Source organism: Rhinolophus hipposideros (assembly GCF_964194185.1).
Source record: "Rhinolophus hipposideros genome assembly, chromosome: 9".
Lineage (NCBI taxonomy): Eukaryota > Metazoa > Chordata > Mammalia > Chiroptera > Rhinolophidae > Rhinolophus > Rhinolophus hipposideros.
This window is the reverse complement of record NC_138055.1, coordinates 6,934,300-6,953,392: the sequence shown is the minus strand read 5'-3', so window position 1 is coordinate 6,953,392 and position 19,093 is coordinate 6,934,300. Positions and strand designations below refer to the sequence as shown.

Below are 19,093 nucleotides of genomic sequence, written 5' to 3'. Positions count from 1 at the left end.
ATCAGCTTCAAGTCGTTGTCCTTCAATCTGGTTGTGGAGGGCGCAGCTCACCGGCACCCGTTGTTCAGAGCTCGAGCACTAACCAACTGAGCCATCCGGCCGCCCCCAGAATCCATTCTTTTAATCATGACATTAGACTACAGGAAACTCAACTCTAGTCCTAGCTCCAACCAGGCAAGTTATTTGACAATTGTCTCAATTTCCTTGTTAATTAAATGGGGGTATTATTACTTGTCCCTACCTATTTCACAGAGATATTGGAATTATAAAATGAGAACGTGTAGAAGCTTTAAGAAGGAAAATTGCTATATAAATCTCAGCGTTGTCACAAGTTTCACTCAGATCTTCCCTCCCCACGATCATAAAGGGATTTAGCTGACATCATTAACTCTCAAACATCCTCTGAAGTGGGTAGTGAGTATTATTATCTCCATTTATCAAAATGCTGAAGCACAAGATGACGTAATTTGCTAGTCAGAGGCAGAGCTGGGAATAATACCCAAGATTCTAACTCCCACTGCTTATGTTCCTATGGTATATCCTATTTCGGCGTGTCAGACTTCACTGTAAAATAGATCTGAGTAGAAATGTTAGTGTCCACTTCAAAACACAGATTAAATACTTACAGAAATTAAATGTTCTACTACAGTGACATGGATGTAATTTCTAAGGCCCTTAAACCTCACATTCTATAGAAACCTGCATAAAGAACCAAAAAGAAAAATTTCCATTTCCCTGGTGTAGACTTCAGCTCTTTTGTTTTCTCAAAGAACTTATTATTAATCAAGGGTTACAAAACTGGGTGAGTCATTGCCTAGTTTCAACTAGTGAGTCTACAAGTTTCCACAGGGAACATAAAACCTCAATATTAAATTGTTCCTCATAAAATCAGAAAAAAAGCATCAAATACATTCTCACATCAAACACTTAATATAACTATATAGTTTGACCTTGGAAATTATTTGAACATACCAACCCACAATACCCTGAGCTCAAAATTCAAGTTCTAAAGCAAACTGCATAATTAAAACAACAAAAGTACATGTGGCACCTTTATGACCATTCTTCTCTTGTACAAGTCAAAGTAAGTTTTGTGCTTCCCACCCAAGCCCTGTCACAGACACACACAAACCTTACAGTAAAATAAAAAGTAGTAATGGGCCAATGCTTGGTCTGCAATCTTGTGTCTTAAATAGGGAATGAGTGTTTGGTCTAGTTCCCAAATTATTAGCCCCTAATTCTTGTTTTCTAGAACAACACAGCGATCTTTCAGTTATTACTCATTTTATAATCACATATTTTGAAATTACCACAAGGGCCAGAGAGGAAATAAGAGAAAGAAATTTCTTTTCTTTTCTTTTTTAAGATTTTTTATTGGGGAAGGGGAACAGGACTTTCTTGAGGAACAGTGTGTACTTCCAGGACTTTTTTTCCAAGTCAAGTTGTTGTCCTTTCAGTCTTAGTTGTGGAGCGTGCAGCTCAGCTCCAGGTCCAGTTGCCGTTGCTAGTTGTAGTGGGCGTCCCTTGGATGGGAGTCGAACCAGCAACCTTGTGGTTGAGAGCCCACTGGCCCATGTGGGAATCGAACCAGCAGCCTTCGGAATTAGGAGCACGGAGCTCCAACCGCCTGAGCACCAGGCCGGCCCAGAAATTTCCACTCTTAAAATCGAACTAAATACCAGTGTTTACAGATACTTTATTATTACTCTGACTCTGACTGAATTAGATTTATAAACAAAAAAACCTGTCATTTTGTTATAGGGACAAAAACTAAGTCATAGGAACCCAAAGAGCTGTTCTAATGTCAAGAGAGTTTGATTCTTGAGTGGCTTGAGATGTCTGAATTCATTCCTAGCTTCATAACACAAGTGCTAGGAGGGGAGAGTAAATGATGACACAGGACTTCCAGTTTTTTTTAGAGGTTGTTTTACTACATTAGTCCACCTTTCCTTTGAGAAAAATCATTGTCTTGGTTTCTAGAATTGAAAACAATCATTATCTTCTGCTGGGTCAGGGGCTTCAAGGTCTCTCGAACTTTCATGTAAGAATCACCTGCAGATCTTGTTAAAAATGCAGAATATAATTCAGAAGGTCTGGGACTGCATGTCCAATAAACTCCCAGGTGACATGACTGCCACTGCTTAAAGCACCACACTCTGAGTAGCAGGACTCCAATGAATGTTTGCAAATAGAAATAACCTCAATCAGATGTTTATTGTCAAAAAATACAGCCTCTGCCAAGAGTTTGCAAAGAGAGATGATATTTCAGAGCCTAAACAAGCTATCTGCTTCCTCTCCCTGTTCTGTGATTTTTACCAGCTGTTTGTAAATCCCACGTAATACCTTAACAAAGGGCATGTCTTTTGCAGTTTATTGAGGCTTGACTTGATGGGGGCGTGTATGGATGAACATAAAACTGCAAGCCTTTTGGAATGAAACGGTTGATTCAAAATAAATATTTTTAAATTACGTCAAATACTAATGAATAAGTGATGTTTACAAATAGTGTATAAAAGAATCATTTGGGATTAATAATTTTCATCTCTCCCACAAAATAAATAGCTCATGTACTAAAGGGGACACCTTTCCTTACACAGGAGAAAAAAAGCCCAACAAAAATAAAATCATGCCCATGACACAGTCATAATATTATTTTTAGTGAGGAAAATATCGAGACTAAGACATAAAAAAGTATATGAAGAGAATTACAAGATAATTTCTCCTAGAACCTAGAAGAGGGTTCAGGGAAAGAGGGACAGCTGGCAAATGTAAGAAAGATTTTAACTAGAAAAGATTACACATGAGAGCAATAGCCCATTCTGCTTAAGAACACCAATTAACTCTCACCAACTTTCCATTTTAGGTTTTCAATAATACTTTCTTTTCGTATGACCATCAGTCCAACCTCCTCTGTAAAATGCAACCAACCATCATAAAATTAAGTTGGTGACAGGTTCAGCTGGCTATACTCCAGGTTTACCCTTAGATGCTTTTGAAGCCACTGAGGGTAAAATTCATGGTGGAAAGAGCAAGAAAAGAATCACTTCTCTTCCCACAGAAGGAAGGAAAGCCCCATCTCGAGCACGTTCCGCATTTTGCAGGAGAAGGTGTCTCACGGCTTGCGTGCGCTCTTCAGCCCCATCACTGTGAAGGTGGCAGCCGTCAGCTTCTCATAAACAAGGAACATGAGAGCTGCCGTGAGGACCGTCTGCAGCAGTTTGGCTTCCAGGCCTTTGTACAGCCCCATTATTCCAAAACGCCTGGAGGGAAAGAGGTTTGGAAAAAAAGACAAGGTTTGCTTTAGAAAAGTCAACTCTTGCATCAAAGAAACAGGCTACTGTGACAGCTACTTTGCAAAGTTTTAGCCTTAGGATCAAAACAAGCAATGGGGAGTTTTTGATATCAACAGACTTGACTTCCATTGTCAAAGTACTTATTATCTTGCAAGGTATTTGGGGGCTGATAAAATATCTTCACAAGCCACCAATACTTTATAATCACCATTAATTAGTGAAATGCTGACAATATCCCCCAGGTTGGATGCAGATCCTAAAACCTCCCCGAACCATCTTACAGCCCAAATCTGAAATCTAAGACTTTTAGAGCTTTACTTTAACGTTCTCCCACCTCAGTTATTTCACCTTGATGGTCTCTCAATGATAGGAAAGCTGCAAATTGGTTTAGATCAGGTTAGCCTCAACAGAACTAGGCAAAGAGACAAAATAAAAGCACCTGGTTCTCAGCCTTCCTACACATTTGATCTTTAAACCCAGTGGTGCTCAGATTTAGAATCACCTGGAGGGCTTGTTAAAGCACAGATTGCTGGGTCCCATGCCCCAGTTTCCGCTTTAGTAAGTCCGGGATGGGACTCAAGAATGTGACCAGGATGATGATGCCAGCCTGGGGGCCAGCCCCTAGAGCCACTCCTGTAACCACAGAGAAGAAGGCTTTAGCCAGAACCGAGAGTCCAGAGTAAACGATCTCTCCGAAGCTCTCTGCTGAAGAGTGGATTAATCTCATCTGCTAGTTTATCGGCAACTGCAGGCCTCTATACAGCACGAACACTGAGATGTCAGAGCCAACACACGCGCCACGCAGAAGCTGGTCTACATTTTATATGTTTGCTGTGTGAAAATCTATGATTGGGGGCCAACTGTGTGATACACAGGCATGAAAAGCCTTAAGCCATGAATTACTAGCTCATGATTAACATGAATTATGTTCTCCCAAGAGACCCAAGAAACTTGACCTCAGTGTTTCTCAGGGTGAGGTCTGCAGAGATAACAGAAAGTAACACCTCTTGCCTCTGTCCCCGGGCCCTGGCACAGAGCTCTTAAAACCCTGGGGATGACCTGAGTGAGCATCTCTTGCTGAAACATTTGCTCTTTGACCCCGGTTCCTGGCACAGAGCTCTCAAATGAGTAGCCTGGGTAATTGCAGTGTCTTTTGAGGTAATGAGGTAACCGTTGGGCTCCTGGATGGGGGGTGGTCACCAGAAAGATCAAGCTGTGATTAGAAGCTTGGAATTTTTAGCCCCACCCCACCATCCTCCAGAGACGAGAGACGAGCAGGAAATGGAGTGAATGATGCATCATGCCTAGGTGAGTAAGCTCCATAAAAACCCCAAATCCAGGGTTCAGAGAGCTTCCAGGTGGGTGAACACATTCATGAACTGGAAGGGTAATGCACCCCAAGTCCACGAGGACAGAAGCTCCTGAGCTCAGAACCCTCCCAGACCTCGCCCTCTGTATCTCTTCATCTGTCTGTTCATCTGTGTCCTTTATCACATCCTTTAATAAACTGATGAATGTAAGTAAGGGTTTCCCTCAGTTCTGTGAGCTGTTCTATCTAGCACATAACCAAATCCAAGGAGGAGGGGGTCATGGGAACCTCCAACATGCAGCAGTCCGACAGAAGTTGTGGGTACTTGGGGACTTGAAGTGGGGGCCGTCCTGTGGGACTGAGACCTTCACCTGTGGGATCTGATGTTATCTCCATGTAGTGTCAGAACTGAGTTAAACTGTAGGACACCCAGCTGGTGTCATGCAGAACTGCTTGGTGTGGGGAAAATGCCCCACACACCTGGTAACCAAAAGTGTCAGAGAGAAGTGTTCTGTGTGAGTCGTACAGGAGAGACAGCGGGAGCAGTGTAGGTTTCCTTTCCACTACCTTCAGAATCACCAGGGTTTGTTTAGAAAGGAAGACTGCAAGGCCTCACCCCAGAGGGGAGCCATGACTCTGTACTGTAACAAGCACTTCAGCTGAGTCTTAATCAAGAGTTTGGAGAGGCCTGCCCCGGTGTAATTACTGTCTGATACGCTAGCTACGAACCACATGTGGCAATTACAATTCAGTTTAAAAATTCAGTTTCTCAGTTGCACTGCCTATATTTCAAATGCTCAACAGCCACACGTGGTCAGTGGCACCCCTCCCGGGCAGGCTGGGTATACCCATTGTTGTCACATATCCCAGGAGATGAACACTCGTCGTTCATTCACTAGTGCCTGAGTGCTGACGGGGCCTCTGAGTTTGAATATCTGTCTCTGCCTCTATCTGTCTGCTATTGGGCAAGTCACTTTCTTTCTCTAAACCTGTTTCCTGATCTGCAGTAACGGGAATACAGTCACTCTTCCACACGCACAAGGCTGAGTGAGAATCAAACAAAAGATGTAAAAACACTGAATTTGAAAACTACACAAACCTACAGGTTTCTAGTTAACACTACCTACCTTCTTAACCTTCTTGTTAACTATACCGTCCTTCACTCTCACAATGATAGAAATAAAAATTGGCGTCACTTTTTTTATGGCCAATTTGGCGATGTCCATCTAAATTTTATGTGTTCAGACACCTTAACCAGGTAATTCCATCGCTACAATTACACTCACTCAGGTGCACATAGCTAAAGTTATGGGCTGTTCATTCAGCAATGTCTGCAAAGGCAAAAACCTGGAAAAAACTAAATATCCATTAATAAGTGTGTTGGTCAATAAATTATAGTTATTACATAACAGAAAACTAGGTAGTCACTATAAAAAAATAAATCTATAGATGTTGATGTGAAGGGTTGCCTGGGATATTACATTTATAAAAAGGCAAGTTGCAAAATAGTATTATCATATGATCCCATTCTTATAAAAATAAATACCACAAATACATGTTTTATATAATATTCTGGAAATATATACTCTTAACTGTTAAGTAACTCCCTCTTGGAAAAGGGAGAGAGAGAAAACAGAGTAAGTATTCATGTGTTTATAGTTTTTTAAAAGTTAACTGACTTCTATGTGATGAGTTTTGACTAATGTATACACGTGTGATGAAACCGTCACCACATTCACGGACAGGGAATATATCCATCACCCCCAAAAGTATGCTCCTGTCCCTTTGTAATCACTCCCTCCCTCCACCCACCCTGAGCCTAGGGAACCACTTTCGGTCACTACAGACTATTGGTGTTTTCTACGTTTTACAATACCAATGGAATAATATGAATTCTTTTTTGTCTGACTTCTTTCACTCAGCATAATTATTTTGCGATTCATCCATGGTGTGTGAATCAAGAATTCCTTCTTTTCCATTTCTGAGTAGTATCCCACTATACAGAGATATCACCATTTATGTATCTAGTCATCGGATGACACACATTTGAGTTGTTTCCCACTTTTGACTCTTACAAATAAAGCTGCTATTAATATTTATGTACAAGTTTTTGTGCAGACATATGTTATTTCTTAAATACCTTGAAGTGGAATGTCTGGGTCCTATGGGGGGTATATGTTTAAATTTCTAAGAAAATGCCAAGTGCTTCCCAAAGTGGGCGCCCTCTTCTGCATTCCCACCAGTAGCACGTGAATGTTCTGGTTGTTCCTCATTCTTGCCAATACTTGGTAGGTGCGCACTATTTTTTACTTTATACCAATTCTTTATCCTTGACTTTATATTTTATCCCAAGCATGTTCTATTTTTATAATAAATTTCTTTTCAAAATATCTCACACGTAGGAATAGTAATACGGCAGTTTTTGCTTCAAAGGAGGCTCCAGACTTACTTGATGGCCCTAAGGTTCGGTTTCTTTAAATGAAACAGGGAAATGATGAAAGTACCTGCCTTGTTAGGGTTAAGTGAGATTACCCACACAAAGCAGGGAGCTCAGTGTCTGCCACGAAGCAAACACTCAAAAATGTTAGCTATTCTTATCAACATCACTGTCATCATCATTACAACGACAATTGTTATTACTCTTCCTGCTCCCCGCTCCCTTTCTCACCACGACGACTGCTCTATTAAACCTGCTTCTTTCTATCTACGAGGGAGGCCACAGGATATGTCGGTTGATGGAAGCACCTCTCAGGCAGAACGGTCTCTGAATTAGATTTTGGAGGGTTCCCTCTCTAGAGTTCTGTTCATCTGTAACTAACAAGGAGTAAGAATGTGAACTTTCCCACAATTTCCCCAAATGCTGTCATATCATTGCACTAAGCCTCTAAAATGAGAACTGTCTGCACAGTCTGCAAAGGGAAGGTTTTTGGGCTGCCACTGCCAACGCAGTAGTACCAGCGAAGCAAACCCAACCACTTCCTGGCAGATGGCTGTGAGAAGAGGGGACAGGACGGGAAGCAGCTGCAAAACCCACCTTACTCGCTGGTGAAGGAGATAGAGAACATTGCGGAGACTCCCCAGTGTTCTGTTTTCTGGGTTGAGTCGGTGACGTCCAAACTGGGAAAGAAGAAAAATAAGTAGCTAATGATTGTTCAGGATTGCTTTCTTTACCTTAATTTCAACCTGCAGAGGAAATTATGTTGGAGTAATATCTTACGGCAAACAGATTATCCAATTAGTATGTAGATTTCATGAATCCCCTATTTTTCAGTGAAATAAGTGATATAGTTCAATAAGTGAAAATAAGAAATATTTTTCAATGAAGCAAGCACAAGAATTTTTACTTTACAGAGAACTATGGGGAAAATTCTACTTCAAAAGAAAAAAACATGCCCATGATGAAGATTTAGATATTGACTTAATCTTCCAGTCCTTTAGTTCTGATAAACACTAATCGATTAGAACCATTGCAGTCTAAGCTCTTCACATTATATGTTTACATTATAAAAGTATCATTTATCTTATGCTACTGAATTCCTTTATGTTAAGTGCCAATTTAAAAATAGTACATTAGTAAAAATACTTTTAATAGAAAGTAATAATATTTTGAACTGAAATACCCTCACTACCACACCCACGTTATCTATCAATAAGTCCTTTGATTTTTTTTCTCCGAAACAAATCATGTATCTGTCCATGAATTTTCTTCCCCCAAACAGGTCAGGAATCTGTCCCCATCTTATCCCTCCTCTCCATTGCTACCACCTCGGTCTAGGTCACCATCACTTCCCACCTATATTACTGAAATGGCCTCCTATCTGCACGTCCCCCAACTTTTCTCTTAGCCTCTCACCAATTTGCCACACAACAGCCACAGCAACCTTCTCGAATTGTAAATCAGATCACGTGACTCCCTAGGGTAAAGCCCTTCGAAGTCTTTCCTCTGGGCTGAGAATAAAATCTAGAATCCTCATCTATAGCCTTCCCCGCTCCTTTACCAATCCCATCCTGAGTTACTCTCCAGCCACAGCAGCCTTTCAGTTCCCAGGATTCCTTAAGCTCTTAGCACGTCGTGTCCCCTGTACCTAGAATGCTCTTTGCACAGATGGGTCCTTTTCTTCCTCCAAGTCTTAATTTATACACGTTCCCAGTCATCCTACCTAAGAAGATCCCCTCTCCACTGAACCACAGAATGCTGTTCACTTCCTTTTCTTAATTCGTAATTACCTATTTACTGTCCTTATTTATCTGTTCATTCTCTCTTCAATTACCTCCCTGAGGGCAGGAATTACGACTGTTTTTAACTACCATGTGTACCCAGCTCCTCACAGAGTGGGTGTTTAATAAATATTTCAATGAATAAATAACTGAATGAATGGAAAAACCAGAAATCTGAAAGTGTTCCAAAAAAGCTAAATCATTAATTCCTCCTGAATAAACAAAAGGAATCGACCTCGGATTTTGTAAAGAATGAGGTGCCCTAAGGCATCCAGCAAATTGACCTGAATGAGAAGGAAACAAACTTGTGATTTCCTGAGGCACTTAAAGAAACTTCCTCCACACTGGGGTTTCCTGAGACACTACTTACCTAAGAAATTGCCAATGCAAAGCTTCATTGCAAACTAAAGAGGAAAACAACGAATAGCCAAGCCTGGCTGTCAGAGTATCAAACAAATGGAAAAACGGGTGAGGAATGCTCTGGCCTACCAACTGACTATATTGCTTTATTTGCATTGCTTCACAGAGAGAAACCACGATTTTGCAGTGTTGTTTGACTAAATGGAGGGAGAAGCCCAGCACTCACCCTCAGAATCGACTGGACTGTCTGCATGGGATAGGTGACCGTGGTGGCAATCGCTTTGGATACTGCACCGATGATAAACACATCCAAAGAAGAAAGCTGGAAAGCAGTGACAGAATGAATCACATCAATCCAAGTAACAAGACGGTGCAGAGGGTCTGCTCTGCTGCTTTCAAAATCAGGGATTACCTTCATTCGTTTCTTTAAAAGCTGCCGTTTTAAACCTTCATAGAACATGAACTGGATGGCAGGATTGAAGACCAGGAGCAAGGAGGGAAATGTGCCATTCCATAAAGACAAGAGTCCTTCATCACGAATGATCTGGTGAAAAGCATCTAAGCAAGAAACCAAGGACATTCGATGACAATCCCCAACTAGAGAAGACAAGGGGAATTCTGTTCCAACGTCCCCAGAACAGAAACCACCTTGGTTCTGTCCATATCACTTCCTTCTTGCCATGATATTTTAGGAGCAAGTTCATCAGTTAACTCCTTTTTGATAATTATCAGACACTGATGGTCACCAAGTTATTGAGAGACAACTTCAATCCTAGGCAACTCCGCCTGACAATCTGGGGTCAGACCGTCAAGTTTTCCGAAGTAATTATCACCACCAGTGGGGACTCTGGATCACAGAGAACTGTGAACTGATAGCCCACTGCTTCACAACGAAGCCCAGGACAACAAGAGATAAGACGATGGTTCCCTAGAGTCCGTTTTATAGGACTGACTTATAACAAAAGCACTGTTCTCATGACGAACACGGGAAAGGAGAACATGGCACTGTGATACGATTAAAAAGCAGAAGCTCAAAGATACCAGACACTAATCTGGTACCTTTAGCCAAAGACGACACTAGAAAAAAAGTATGGTAGGTTATTCTTCAGGAATATTCATCCCTCCCACCCCCACTCCACGGGAGCAGTCACTTCTCTACCCCTTGTCTTTGAGGCTTGGCCACGTGATGTGCGCAGACAAGATGCAAATAGGGGCTTGAAATATGCTTGTACAATTCGGCGTGTCCTCTTCTGGAGGGGACATCACCAAGAGAAGAACATACTCACGCTGGTCCCAGGAAGATGAGCCGAGATTCCCAGGCTGGGTGAGCCTAGATGAGTCAAATCCTTGTTAATCCACAGACACCTGAGCTACACAAATGCTTGCTGTTGGATGCTGAGAGGGGAGGTTGTCTTATATATAGCATTAGCGTGGCAATAAGTTCCAGGTACAAAGAGAAAAGAAAACGCTTACACAGAAACTCACCCAAGAGATACTTACCAATAATACCTTTGTAGTTGGTTGGTACAATGTCTTCATTTCTAAACTTTGCCCCTTGCAGCTTCAGTCTGGTGTTTACCACCCAGAGTGGAGTTGTTAGCAACACATTCACCACTCCTTTAAAGAGAAAGAGGGAGACACAAAGGAACGCAAAATGCAATCTTTTAAGCTTCTGTCTTATGTTAAAGCTACATACCAATGCTCCATTTCTACTTCCGCCATTGACCTAATACGAGGCCTACAGTGTCTCTTCGTGCCAGGGTACAACACAAGCCACTCCTGTTAGCAGCAATTCAGAAGCCATGATGATAGCAAACTGGCTGGCAACACTACCTCTCCATGTGAAAAGAGTAATGAGTTTCCTCATTGGTTTAACAGGAGGCAATCCATCTGTCAACTTACGTAAGCACCCAAAGTAGCAATTCTGACATAGTTTTACATCTAGTTTTTCAATAACAGCTTTAAGAGAGGGGAAGTGGCTACTGATCACATGCTAAGTTCAAGACAACATCGATAAAACACACAATTTACAACTCTCCCATAAGTAGCTCACCTGATTTTAAGTGAGAACAGAGCTGCTACAATGGGTGATAGATAGGTGGGAAACTGGTGACGCTGGGAAGTGCCCCAACGGAGACTAGAGGATCACGAAAAGTCCCTCATCACTGAGGGAAGTAGGAGAGGCAGGCGGCACACAGTGGTTAGGAACTGTCACAAAACACCTGACACAGCCTCACTAAGCATCACGATCCTTACAAGCTTAGCGATGGGAATCCTGGCCCCGTTGCCTCAGTGGAACAATACAATGAGCCAGCTGCTTGTTTTGAACACACATGATCCCAATTTAACACCATCCGGAGATATTAAAATATATCTCATCAGTCCTGAAATGATTAAAACAAAACAAAACAAAACAAAACCCAGATAGAGTTGTAACAAAGTGCCTGACACACAGCAGATACTTTATACATACGTGTTAAACAAGTATCAAATAAATGAACCAATGAACAATCTCAGCAAACAACCAACCACACATGGATCTATCTGGCTCCAGCCATGCTATGAAGAATCAAGAGGTGCAACCCTAAGGAAGAGAAATCTTCTTGTACCAAAAGTCATTTAAACGCAACAGGAGAAAGAATGTTTTGATTTAAGGACTCTCAAAACATGCCGTACAGAAAACACAGTCTAACCAAAAATAAGCTTCTGCAACAGCCAAGAGATTCAAAGTCTATTTTTTTACTTGTTGCATACAGGTGCAAAAAATAAAATATTTTGCTACCTCTCTCTTAGGAGCATTATGGGAATACTTTTTCTCAAAATAAAAGACATTATCAAATAATTTTATGAGCTGTGCTTGTCATACTTTCATAGAGTCACATAACACCAAAGAGTCGTCTTCAGTTATGACTCTATTCATACACTGACACTGAAGGCATTGATCATTATCCGAGTAGTACCTAGAGATTTTTGCTGTTCTCGTATTTAAAAAGCACTAGTGCCCAAGAGGCCAAGACAGAAGAATATCAATACATGCCCATTTGCCCAGATTTTATAATGTATTCCTGTTCAATGTCAGGTACATATCACTTAACAGAAAAATCAATAGCCAGAAAAACCAGACTATAAAGTACTACACTTGAACAGTCTACGTTTTATTTTTATGATGAAGAAGGTAGGCGAGCTCAGAGCCAGAGATCACAAGCGTCCACGTACACTGTATGCAGGCACAGTATGCACACCTTTCTAAACAAATGAAACAGGTTACCCAGTAAATAAATTCTTTAAAACCAAAATTCATGTTGTATTCAGGAGGTAACCACGCATAGAACACATTGGAGGCAATGCAGCCAAGATTAGGATTTAACTGTTATTTAAAATTCTGCTTTCATATTCCCTTTATTAACACAAGTTGACAGACTGAGAGGATTCGAAGGACAATCTCAAGTACAAAAATGCACTACATCATTCAAAGAAGGGAATATAAAGTCCTTGTAAGAACATTCTGTATTGCAAAGCTTTTTGTCTGAGAAGTTCAAGTACTTAGCTCATCCTCTAACCCAAAATAAGAGAGCTATTTTTTAAACAGTATAATTTTATGAGTTCTTGGAACAGACACTCAAAATACTTGAGGACCCAAAACTTCGCTAAAAACTTACAACCTATATACTCAAGCAAAGGACAACAATCAATGGGGGAAAAACCTGATGAGCAATTCCAACTGATGCTGGTGTCCCACGGATAAGGCTCAAGGATAAACAGGGCTGTCTGCTTACTTATGAGCCTGTGTAGAAAATACTTCTTTCAGTTCCCAGCTGTGGCTGTTACTTCAGCTCTAAGATGGGACTACTTTACCTACTTCATGACAGGAGACCTTTTCCTTCCAATTCGAATGATTCTATTTTCTTGCTTTGTAAAAAATCATTTACAGGGGCCGGCCCAGTGGCTCAGACGGTTAGAGCTCCATGCTCCTAACTCCGAAGGCTGCCGGTTCGATTCCCACATGGGCCAGTGGGCTCTCAACCACAAGGTTGCTGGTTGGATTCCTCGACTCCCACAAAGGATGGTGGGCTGCGCCCCCTGCAACTAAGATTGAACACGGCACCTTGAGCTGAGCTGCCGCTGAGCTCCAGGGTGGCTTAGTTGGTTGGAGCGCGTCCTCTCAACCACAAAGGTTGCCGGTTGGACTCCGCAAGGGATGGTGGGCTGCGCTCCCTGCAACTAGCAACGGCAACTGGACCTGGAGCTGAGCTGCGCCCTCCACAACTAAGACTGAAAGGACAACAACTTGACTTGGAAAAAGTCCTGGAAGTACACACTGTTCCCCAATAAAGTCATGTTCCCTTCGCCAATAAAATCTTTAAAAAAAAATAAAAATCATTTACAAGAAAACAGAACCAAAATTAAGAGATGAAGAACAGTAACTGAACACACATTATTCAGTGATTCAAGGCGTAATTGGAACACAGCTATTTACTCCTGAAATCTTCAGTAGTTTTATCTCCTTTGGTAAAGAAACATGAAGTACGCTAATCAGGTATGCTTTTCTGGGAAATATGCACAATGACCCCTGATACAAAAAAAGAAAACAAAAGGCAGATCAAGGCTATAAATCCAACCATTTGGCTCCCTATGAAAGAATGCAACTAGATACACAACAGAAACAAACCTGCCTTGCCAGAGTCACGGCTGGAGGGCAGGAAATGAGTATATACCGTCAGAACACTGGCATTCAAACCGAGGTATTGGTAAAAATCCCAATTTCATAAAAATGGCAAGTATCTTCCTCATTTAAGTTAGGTGTAAGGTTTTCCCCCAAAATTCTTCCCCAAGGTATTAAGCTCTATGGGCTTTCTTCCATGAAAATAAAACAAATAAATACAATAAATTTCTAAGGTTCAAGCAGAATTTGAGAAACAATAATACTGTTCCTAGTTCTCCTTGGAGACAAGGAAACTCATTTCTACAATGATTATAATACAATGGCAGGGCTCACAGCACGAAGAAAAAGCTATTCTAATTATTGTAGAATGCATAGGTATTAAGCTATAAAAACACGTCATAAGAAGTTTAAAACTCACAAAAGTAATTTCCAAGGAATTCTTTACCTTCAGAAAAAGAGAGGACCTATAATCAGGAATCTTAGAATTATGACTGTAAAATTCATTTGACCAAGGGTCTCAATTGTGACACTACTGACATTTTGGGCTGGATAATTCTTTATTTGGGGGGTCCTATTGTGTACGGTGTTTAGCATTATCCCTGGCCTCTACCCACTAGATGCCAACAGCACCCCCCGGGGTGACAGCCAAAATTCTCCCTAGACATTTGCCATGTGTTTCCTGTGGGTTGAACCCGCCTCAGTTGAGAACCACTGTTCTAACCCAATCGCCAAGTGATTATTCACTTTATGTTTCAAAGTTTCAAAAAATAGAAATTCACCCCCACCTTATGGCCCATTTTTTCCAAGAGCTGTTAGAAATTTTATTTTTACTGCTACTACATCTACGTTCTTGAAACAACTGGAAACATATATGAAATTAGGTGTTTTTTACCTGAGGTAGAATTAGCACTTCTGAAATGACTTTCTGTGTACTTTGGGATAAGTAAATGTTTTGTGATCCTGGCTCAATTCCTTTGGATACTACAGAACAAGTATAATCCCGCTTCTACAGGTCATTCATCCACAGCCTGCTCCTCAAATAGATATTGTGTGTCTAGGACGTCATCAGTCCTCCTGTAGGTGCTGACAATACAGCAGTAAATAAAAATGAAAATCCCTGCCTCATGAAGCTTCTATTCTAATGATGTAAGACAAGAAAAATAAGTGAAACATGTAGTATATCCGAGGATAAGGGTTAAGGAGAAAATGTAAGCAGAGGAGGAGGATAGCGTATTAGGGATAGAAATGTCCATTTTAGACACTGGCCATTTAGAGGAGGTAAAGCCGTGAGCCATGCAGTCAGCAGGTCCACAGGTCCTGAGGCAGAACATGCCAGGCGTGTCTGGGGAGGAGACGCCCGTCTGCATGCAGTGGTGTGAGTGAAGAGATGAACAGGAGGGCCAGGGCATACGGGTCTTTGTCATACGGGACAAGAGTATGCCGAGACAGAGGGATATACTGTATCGGAGCACAGGGGAAGGGCACCTAGTCCAGAATGAAACGGGCTGGTAGTATGGGAACAGAGAAGGCTTCCTTGAGAGGAGGTGGCTTGAGCTGAGAATAAAAGGATAAATAGGAGATAGGAGTTAACAAGATAAAAAAAGCAGTAAGACTGCAACAGACAGAAAATGCAATACACAGTAGGAATGTTTCAAACAGAGAACAGTAGCTATAACATAACAGTGATGGAGTGAATGGCTTGCTACGTTCATGGACTATATAGCATGGGAAGATGGAAACAGTGCTAAGATCAAGGTAGAGAGGGCAAGTAGCATCCTGGCACATCTTGTATGTTAGGCTCTTATCCTTTATGGGGGTGGGAGGGAGGGGCTTGTACATTGAGAAGGCCATGACTTTATCCTGGACGCAAGGGACAGACGTTGAGGGGTTTCATGCTGGGGATAACATAACCAGATTTGGGCTTGAGAACAGCAGTTCTCAACTATCTCGCTAACAAGACATGTAACAGATGATGCTCACGACTGACACAGACCCATCAGCTCTCCCTGCATGTCAACCATAATTCCACCCTTTTCTCACACGTGCAAGAAACATTTCTGAATGGAAGTGAATTAAAATGATGTTGCTACACTGGGATCTCTTTTAACCAGAGTCATGCGAGGTGTGATATAAAGATACAGTGAATGTTTCAATAAAAAAATGTATTACAGTAAAAGACACACTGCCATTAATCCCCATGAAAATGCTCCCCCTCACTTCAAACACACTTATCCCATCATTCTTGCCACTTTCTGAAGCAGTTCTGGAAGTCCTCTTTCATGAGTGTCTTTACTTCATCTTCCATGATGACAACGTTCTGTGTCACACATCGCTTCTGCTACGACAATTTCTGTCAAATAAAAACATTATGGTGTGTCCTCATCTACCTTATTAACTGGATCCGGCACTGTGAGCCTTCTGGTTCTTCCTCAAAGTCAACATGATTCAGGACATTGAGGCAGCCATGACAGCACCACTAAGGACATTCACAAAAGAGAACTTCCGGAACTGCTTCAGAAAATGGCAAGAACGATGGGATAAGTGTGTTTGAAGTGAGGGGGAGTATTTTGAGGGGCATTAATGGCAATGTGTCTTTTGCTGTAATAAATTTTTTTTATTTAAATATCCACCGTATTTTGTGATCACGCCTCGTATAATAGACTCATCAGACACACCTGTGTTCTACTTTCCTTTTACAAGACATACTGACAGAAAGATGCCCAGAGCACACTGAATACCTGTGGCCTCTTCCACACCACTGAGTTTTATGCTTGCCAAGAGCGAATCATGACTTTTCTCAAACCTGCTTATGTCAGTTGTAGCTGTTATGTAGGCAAAGCATTAAAGTTAAAATACAATACTTAGGCTATTTATAATATTCCCTACACCAATTGATTTTTTAAAACTAACTGCCCTACTATACCAATCTAGTTGTGTTAGATATAGGGGAATCTACTATAATCATACATTGTGTAAGAGTTCGAAAGGAAACAAGCAGAGGGTGCAGTGAAAGAATAACAAGGGTTGATGTGTACCTGGTGGATAATGGGATGTCAGATACAGCAAATAAACAGCTTTGGACAATTAAAAAGATTTCATCATATATTTCATGAATTAGTAGCCTCATGGAAAATTATGAGTTAGTCCTGGACAGTGAGTCATGACCTTTTCAGTGTAAATACATATAAACTACAGTAATCTAAAATGCATTAAAGTCAAGATATTACAAATACTTGGTCTCAAGTATAAAAATCATACTAAGTTGCCATTTGTTGTAATTACGTAAAAAAGAAGGTTCCCTTTACACTGGATAACCTTGGATCTTTTCTAATTTTTTTTCAACTGAACAAATCTCAAATTTGAATTCTGACACTGTTTGAAAACTATTTTTCTAGAAAGATAACTTAGGCAGGTCTATGCAAAGGGGGTTAGTGAGGAAGACCACAGAGGCAAGGAGATCAGATCACAGCAGTGGTCCAGGTGAGAGATGATGGCCCTTGATTTGGGGAAACAGCTATGGATATGGAGAAGAGGAAATGGATTCCAGAGATATTTAGGAAGCAGACCAAGGGTACATGGTGAGTGAGAGAGCGCCCTCTATGATGACTCCCAGATTTCTATCCTGAGTTACTTAATTATAACTATTCATTCATTTTCTTAGATAATGAAATCCTGTGTGTTATACTCTATGTGAAAGTTGGTCTGGGGTGTGTGTGTGTGTGTGTGTGTGTGTGTGTGTGTGTGTGAAGGTGGTCAAAGGTACAAATTTCTAGTTGTAAAATAAGTCACGGGAAAGTAATGTACAGTATAATGACAATAATTAATAATACTGTATTATATATTTGAAAGTTGCTAAGAGAATAGACTTAAAGTTCTTACCACAAGGAAAACAAACGTTGCAACTATGTGTGGGGATGGATGTTAACTAGACTTATTGTGGTGATCATTTTGCAATATATACACATATCATTATGTTGTACACCCGAAACTAATATAATGTATGTCAATTATATCTCAATTAAAAAGAAGTTGTTCCAAGTGAAAGCTAATTAGATGAAAATCAACCTAAGACTAAAATGAGAGTATTAAATAGAAGAAAGGCTCAGAGACCAAGCCAAGAAACAGCAGTGATCTCATACAGGTGAGGAGAACCTGGAGGCCATGAATACTCGTGGGCTGGCAACCACTTTTCAATTAAATCATTTAAATTTCAAATGAATATTTACATTTCTCAATCGTGTGACTCCCAAATTAGTAAATTTTCAAAGAATGTATCAAAAGTTACTCCACAGAATACTAACACTAAATATGCAACATTCAACTCAATTAATTTAGTTATAGACTAAAATGGATAAACATAAAAAAAAAGAAAATAGATCTACTTTCTTTCCACCTCTTTAATAAAACCCTGACTATTCCAACAAATATTTTGTTCATTGAGAAAATATTTATTGAGCACCTACTACATGCTAGGAATTGTTCTTACTGGAAATATAGTCGGGGTGAGGGGGAGGTGACGATATGTATGTATATACACAGAGGGTGCCAAAAAAATGTACACACATTTTAAGAAAGGAAAAAACCGTATTAGGTTGGCACAAAAGCAATTGCAGTTTTCACAATTATTTTTAACCTTTTAATCTGCAATTACTTTTGCACCAACCTAATAAAATTGTAATAATATATACTGATAACAAAAGATGAATACAAGTCATGTGTATACATTTTTTTGGCACCCCTGCTATATCTTTGATATATATATATGTATATCATCTATCTATCTATCTATCTATCTATCTATCTATCTATCTACCTACCTTCCTACCTATCTATCTATCTATATCACACACTCTACTAAGTAGAGACAGACAGTAACAAAACATCAGGTTGCTTAATAGCTACCTAGCACTTCTGAAGTCTCAGATGATAAGGATCCACAGCCTTCTAAAATCTGGCTGCTACTCACTTCTCCAACCACACTGCTCATGTTACTATATTCACTTCACTCATTAACAAAATTAGAGAACTCGTTGTCCTAAATGTGCTCCCACATTTTCTCAATTCCCTATCATTCCCTTGGTCGGGAAATTGTCGCCACTCATCTATAAATGTTACTAATCCTACCAGGGCTCAGTTCAAGAGCCGCAGCTTTCCGAAAATAAGTACATACCCGCCAGCCAAAAGTGACCTCTCTTCCTGCTATGAACCCTTCGTGAATGAACTACTATTATGAAACAAACCACACTGGGC

The 19,093-nt window shown here is 40.6% G+C and overlaps 1 protein-coding gene across 1 annotated transcript in view; it reads right to left on the bottom strand.

Annotated features, from left to right (window-relative positions):
* Positions 1-1,270: 1,270 nt before the first annotated feature.
* SLC25A17 (solute carrier family 25 member 17) overlaps positions 1,271-19,093 on the bottom strand; it is a 48,954-nt gene continuing 31,131 nt past the window's right edge. Inside the window, exons 5-9 of the mRNA XM_081058354.1 lie at positions 10,681-10,797; positions 9,593-9,738; positions 9,407-9,502; positions 7,637-7,719; positions 1,271-3,260 (exon numbers count right to left, since the gene is read on the bottom strand). Of these exons, the coding sequence (XP_080914480.1) occupies positions 3,113-3,260; positions 7,637-7,719; positions 9,407-9,502; positions 9,593-9,738; positions 10,681-10,797 (590 nt within the window). The 3' untranslated portion in view covers positions 1,271-3,112. The remainder of the gene's footprint in view (positions 3,261-7,636; positions 7,720-9,406; positions 9,503-9,592; positions 9,739-10,680; positions 10,798-19,093) is intronic.